Genomic DNA, 5422 nt, shown 5'->3' on the forward strand with positions numbered 1-5422 from the left:
AGCCAAGTGGGAGGACGGTCTTCCACGACCAGATGGTTAAAATATGGGAGAAGGCTGGGAAGCCCCCCCTGGACATGAGGAGGCATATGGGTGAGTGCTGCCCTCGTTGTGTTTTGCCCTTAAACATGCATGGAATGACTAGCTGCCTCTTTCCCCTACTGTCCCCAATGAAATTTGAGAAAGTATTTAGATGCTGTCAACCCCCTCAGACTTAGCCAGCCAGTACTGTAGAACCACTTTGGTTATGCGCTTAGACTCTAACTGTGGTGTGTCCACCAGCTGTGTTTCATCTCTGTTTTGTGTGCTTTTAATTATGATTTGTCTTTTTCTTTGCCCAGCCACACAATCACCATCCAAGCTGGCAACAGCACCTGAGCGTGAGGAGGGGGAGGAAGAGGGACCTTCCACCTCGGGACAGGCTGCAGGTGAGAGTTTTATGTCTGTGAGGGAGACCCATGTGTGTGTACCCCCATGGAGCCATATGGGAGCCTGATGTGATGCTTCCTTTTGGAGTGTGATCAAATTCTTTGTTTGATTTCTATAGCTGAAACTGTGGAGGCAAGGCTGCGTGCCATGGAGGCCAGAGTTACTTCCCTGGAGGCTCAAGTGGCAGAGCTGAAAGGGGAGATTGAGCAGCAAAGGCAACAGAGGGAGGCGGAAGAACGTAGGTTATGTTCCCCACTGCCCAACTCTTCTCACACTGTGGCTAAGGCCACTTAAAAGTGTATGCATGTAAACTAAAGAAATTTGAAAATATGTGTGGCACTAATGTGTACTTTTTCTCCCTCCCCACACAGTTAAGAAGAAGGAGGATGAGGACCTCTTCCGCCGCAAAGTCCGGGGGTCCGTGGGAAGGTTGAGCAGGAGAGTGAGGGAGATGGAAGGGGCTGGGCAGGGGAGCAGTGGGACCTGAGTTTTGTTTCCTGTTTGTGTTTTGGGGTAGGGGTTGGGGGGGGGGGCTCCAAGTTTCATTCCCTAATGTTTTTCCCCTGTTAAATGTATACTTTTGTTAAAAAAATAGGTTTTCCAGGGGGGTGGGGGGGGTGGTGCTGGTGGGGCTCCAAGTTTCATTCCCTAATGTTTTTCCCCTGTTAAAATGTTTTTTAAAATAAAATGTTATTGCAAATTTTATAACAAGATTCCAGTGTGACTTCTTAAACTCGCACATATTTAACCCCACACCACACTCCTAAAACTCCTTGAACTAACACCCCTCCAACCTCCAACCCACACAGCAGTACCACAATATAGACAATCACTAGAGAGGCCGCTTTCGGCCTTGCAGATTCTACAGTAGGGTACACAGAGACAGAGTCAAAAATATAAACTTTATTCAACAAACAACAAAACACAGATAACATGAAATAGAAAAAGTGGGCAAAACTAGGAGGGGGAGTACTTGTCTGCTGGTTTTATTTTTCTCTTTCCGAGAATAGTCCTCCTTCTTGTTTGGGTGGAGGCATTCTGAGAGGGAGTCGGTGGGGTGGGTGCTGGAAGTGGTGGTGTTGGTGTGGGTGGTGGTGGGGGGGGGGGCGATTTGTGGAGGGTAGGCCCTTTCCATGACCACTACAGCCCTCTCCATGAGTCTCCTTATCAGTCGCACCTCCTCCACGCCTTCGCGTAGGATTTGGTTTGTCTCTCTAAGGACTGCCCTCAATTTTCTCCCCTCCTGGGCAATGAGTGTGAGCATGGCTTGGTCAGCGGCCGCGGCACGCCGTGACTCCTCATAGCAGTGCTCAAGGAGCCTCTCTCCCACGCTTGTCAAGACGGAGACGCGCCTCAGCCTGCCGCGTTCCCTCGTAAGCCTCTCCTCTGCTGGGAGCGCACCTCTAGGTGGTGGGCTGCCTGGAGCCAGGGGTGGTTCCTCCTCCTCATCTGAAAGAACCTCTGTTGGCAAAAAATGAGAAACAAAACTGTTAGTAACATCAATAAAGTCAAAACACACCATGGTGGACATGGTGTTCTTTTTTGTCCCCGTGTTTTCCTGCCAAGAATTTAAACAATCCCCGGCGAGCACATGGCTATTGTTTGTTTGCCCATGGTGTGCTTTTACTTTTGCCTACTTTCACAGCAGGACTCTCAACAATTAAAAGGGAGCACATGGTTAGTGCCTAGCGACATTGTCCTGCAGCTATGGCTCGAAAGGAACAGGTCATGCACGCTCACCATCTTGAATCTGTATCCGCCTGCGCCGGGCAGGAGGTCCAAGCACCCCAGGCTGTTCCTCCTCCTGTGTTCCGGGTATGAAATCTGCAAAAAAAGGAAAAAAAACAGATCTAGGACCAAAGGGTGGCAAAGCCAGCTTCAAAGCCTACACCAGCAACGCAGAGGGACTCTCTTCTTTCTCTTAGCAGTGCTGCTGCCCTGCACAAACAGAAAAGCACAAAGCAGTTAAAACAGCCCCCCCCCTATTTTTACTAATACTTACCAATGTTAGTTGATGCCCCCGAATCACTATCCACGTCAGGTGCTGCTGGAGACTCTAGGGGCCCCGTCCCTGGCAACTGTGTCTCTGTGGACAAGAGCAGAAAATAGTGAAAAATGAGCAAGCATACACCATGAACCACAAAGCAAGCTCCCAAAGTAGTGAGCCAAAGTACTGCAGAAGGCCTATGGGCGAGGCATGCAGCAAATATTTTGGGGCTGTTGGTTAAACATTACCGTTTCAAATACTAACCACATCAAGCACTCCACAGCCAACCATCTTATTAAATCTTTTAAAAATTAAAATTAAATTATAAAATTAAAACCGTTTCAAATAGTAACCACAGCAAGCACTCCACAGCCTACCATCTTTTAAAATCTTTTAAAAATTAAAATTAAATTATAAAATTAAAACCGTTTCAAATAGTAACCACAGCAAGCACTCCACAGCCTACCATCTTAGGCGTTGCAACGAACACACGAGAAAACGATGCCCAAACGTCAGAACACACATTTGCTCAAAAGGAAATATAAAATAAAAAGAAAATCACTTACCGGAGGCAAGGGGCGTTTGCTCAGGAGCCTCCTCTGGCTCCCCAGGAACGATGGCGATCAGGTCCAGCGTTACCGATTCCGCGGCTCGTTGCTGGACGGGGGGTGGAGGGCGAAAGCTGGACGAGGTGCCCTCGCCGGGATCCTCCTCAGCGGGTGGTTCCTCGACCGGGGCAGCCGGCTTCCGAACCACCTTAAGGCTCCGGCCGACGCGCTTCGGCCTGCCGGATCCTTCCCCGTCTCCGTACAGCTGGCGCTGCTCCTCGAAGTAGGGGCAGGTAACCTTTTCGTTGCCGGAACCCTTATTATGGTTCACGGCACGCATGTACTCTGCCCTCATTGTCTTGGTCTTCGACCGGCATTCAAGGCCGGTCCTGTTGTGGCCCAGGGCGCGCATCTTAATGGCCACTTGTTCGAAGACCTCCCTATTCCTGTGGGAGGACTGGAACGCGTCCTGGATTTTCTCCTCCGAGAAAATCCCGATCAGGTCCCTGATCTCCGCGTCCCTCCAAGTTGGGCCACGGCCGGTTGCAGGGACGGACGAGGCTTGAGAAGACGATTCCATGTTGCTTTCGCTAGTAGCTGAGCAAAATGGTGGTGGGAGGTGCAGGGTGCAACGGATCATATACCTTCCCGCACACAAAGACAAAGGGACTAGCCGGCTCCTGATTGGTAGAGGGCAGTAGGGGACACGCGCATTGGCCACATTAGGTCACATGTCACGTTCAAAGCTCCTCGCGCGGGAACAGGATCTGCTCCTAATGGCCAGATTGGCGCCCTTGTTGTTTGACTTAACGCATGCGCTTATTCGTTTACACGCGAGAAGAGCAGTTTGAACATGCAGCGGGAGCCATTTTAGGAAAATGTCCGCCATTACACAAACGCATGCCGGTGTTCAACCGAGAGCAAGTGCGGCAGTACTCGGCAGTTCCCCAATAATATTCACCAGCCACAGCATAAATCAACCAAACATGACATGTTACTGGCGTACGTTCGTTGGCACGCTCAGAGGAATGTTTTTTAAAATGAACGGGGGACGGCGACTCCGCTTGCCGGAGGTCTAGCTGCCAATGGAAGGGGTTGTCCGCACCCAAGCACAAGCACGCACCGGGAACCACACAAAGACCCACTACACATAAGCCGCCCCTCATGATATCACCTCGAATCATGTCTATTGAACCCCTGTAAGCTAAGCAGGAGACTGCGAGCGGCGACCGTTCGTTGGCACGCTCAGAGGAAAATTTTTTAAAATGAACGGGGGACGGCAACTCCGCTTGCCGGAGGTCTAGCCGCCAATGGAAGGGGTTGTCCGCACCCAAGCACAAGCACGCACCGGGAACCACACAAAGACCCACTACACATAAGCCGCCCCTCATGATATCACCACGAATCATGTCTATTGAACCCCTCTAAGCTAAGCAGGAGACTGCGAGTGGCGAATGTTCGTTGGCACGCTCAGAGGAAAATTTTTTAAAATGCTCCCTGTACGTTGACTCCGCTAGGACTGGCCGATGGTAGACGGGGTTTTAAGCTTTGGGCAAATTTTGGGAACGTGACGGTGTGTGCCACTGTGCTTGTGAAAAACTCTTGTGGTGTCCGGGCAGAATTTCCGAAAGTGATCGTGCTTGAAAGCCAGTCGCTGTCCCGTTGCCTCGTAGATCCCCGCTCGCTCGGAGAAAAAAAAAATGGCGAACAGTTCGCCGGAAGTTTGGAGGACAGGCTCGGGAGGAGGGACTTTGAAGAACCCGCAACAATGGTAACGCACAGGTCTTTAGCGCTACTGTTGCAGATTGGTTGCAGGAGTGTATCGCTATCCGGAGGGTGAATCCAGTTTTCTGGATTCCCCTAAAAGCGCTACAACGAAGCGCTTTTGGCGGTTCGGTTTCAGGATTGTTGCAGATCGTTAACGACGTCGTGCGTTATGGCAAATTAGTAGCGTTTTCAATCAGCAACCATTGTGCTATTTTTAAGCCGTGGGAAATGCCCCTGAGATTCCACTATTTAAAATAGCGTTTCCGCTTTGTGGAACCAATTGGCAACATTGGTCCTTGTGTGGAAAGGCCCCCAGTTTTGATCCCCACTGAGCTACCAGCTCCCTAGTTGGCTTTGGGACAATCATTCTGTTTCTCACTGGGAGAATTATAAATAAATACTGGGATAATGACAGACAGACAGACAGACAGACAGAGTGGTTAGGAACACTGACTATTAAGCTGGTGAGCTGGGTTTGATTCCCTGCTCCTCCTCCATGTGCAGCCAGCTGGGTGACCTTGGACCAGTCATAGTTCTCTTGGAGCAGTTCTCGTTCAGCCTCACCCACCCCACAGGGTGTCTGTTGTGGGGGGAGGAAAGGGAAGGCGACTGGAAGCCCCTTTGAGCCTCCTTTGAGTAGAGACAAGTGGCATATAAGAACCAACTCTTCTTCTTCTTCTTCTTCTTCTTCTTC

At 50.4% G+C, this 5422-nt stretch overlaps 1 protein-coding gene and 1 long non-coding RNA gene across 2 annotated transcripts; one reads left to right on the plus strand and one right to left on the minus strand.

The window, feature by feature from the left end:
* Nucleotides 1-213: 213 nt before the first annotated feature.
* Nucleotides 214-926, plus strand: LOC143820901 (uncharacterized). The gene is made up of 3 exons (XR_013225589.1): nt 214-425; nt 545-664; nt 798-926. It is a non-coding gene; the product is annotated as an uncharacterized LOC143820901 (long non-coding RNA).
* Nucleotides 927-1112: 186 nt separating this feature from the next.
* LOC143820825 (uncharacterized) lies at nt 1113-4915 on the minus strand. Its single transcript, XM_077304119.1, has 4 exons — nt 2980-4915; nt 2429-2512; nt 2167-2250; nt 1113-1887 (listed from the first exon to the last, which is right to left on the minus strand). The coding sequence occupies exons 1-4, from the start codon at nt 3599-3601 to the stop codon at nt 1334-1336; spliced, it is 1344 nt and encodes a 447-aa protein (XP_077160234.1). The 5' UTR covers nt 3602-4915; the 3' UTR covers nt 1113-1333.
* Nucleotides 4916-5422: the final 507 nt, after the last annotated feature.

This window comes from Paroedura picta, chromosome 11 (genome assembly GCF_049243985.1).
Source record: "Paroedura picta isolate Pp20150507F chromosome 11, Ppicta_v3.0, whole genome shotgun sequence".
Lineage (NCBI taxonomy): Eukaryota > Metazoa > Chordata > Lepidosauria > Squamata > Gekkonidae > Paroedura > Paroedura picta.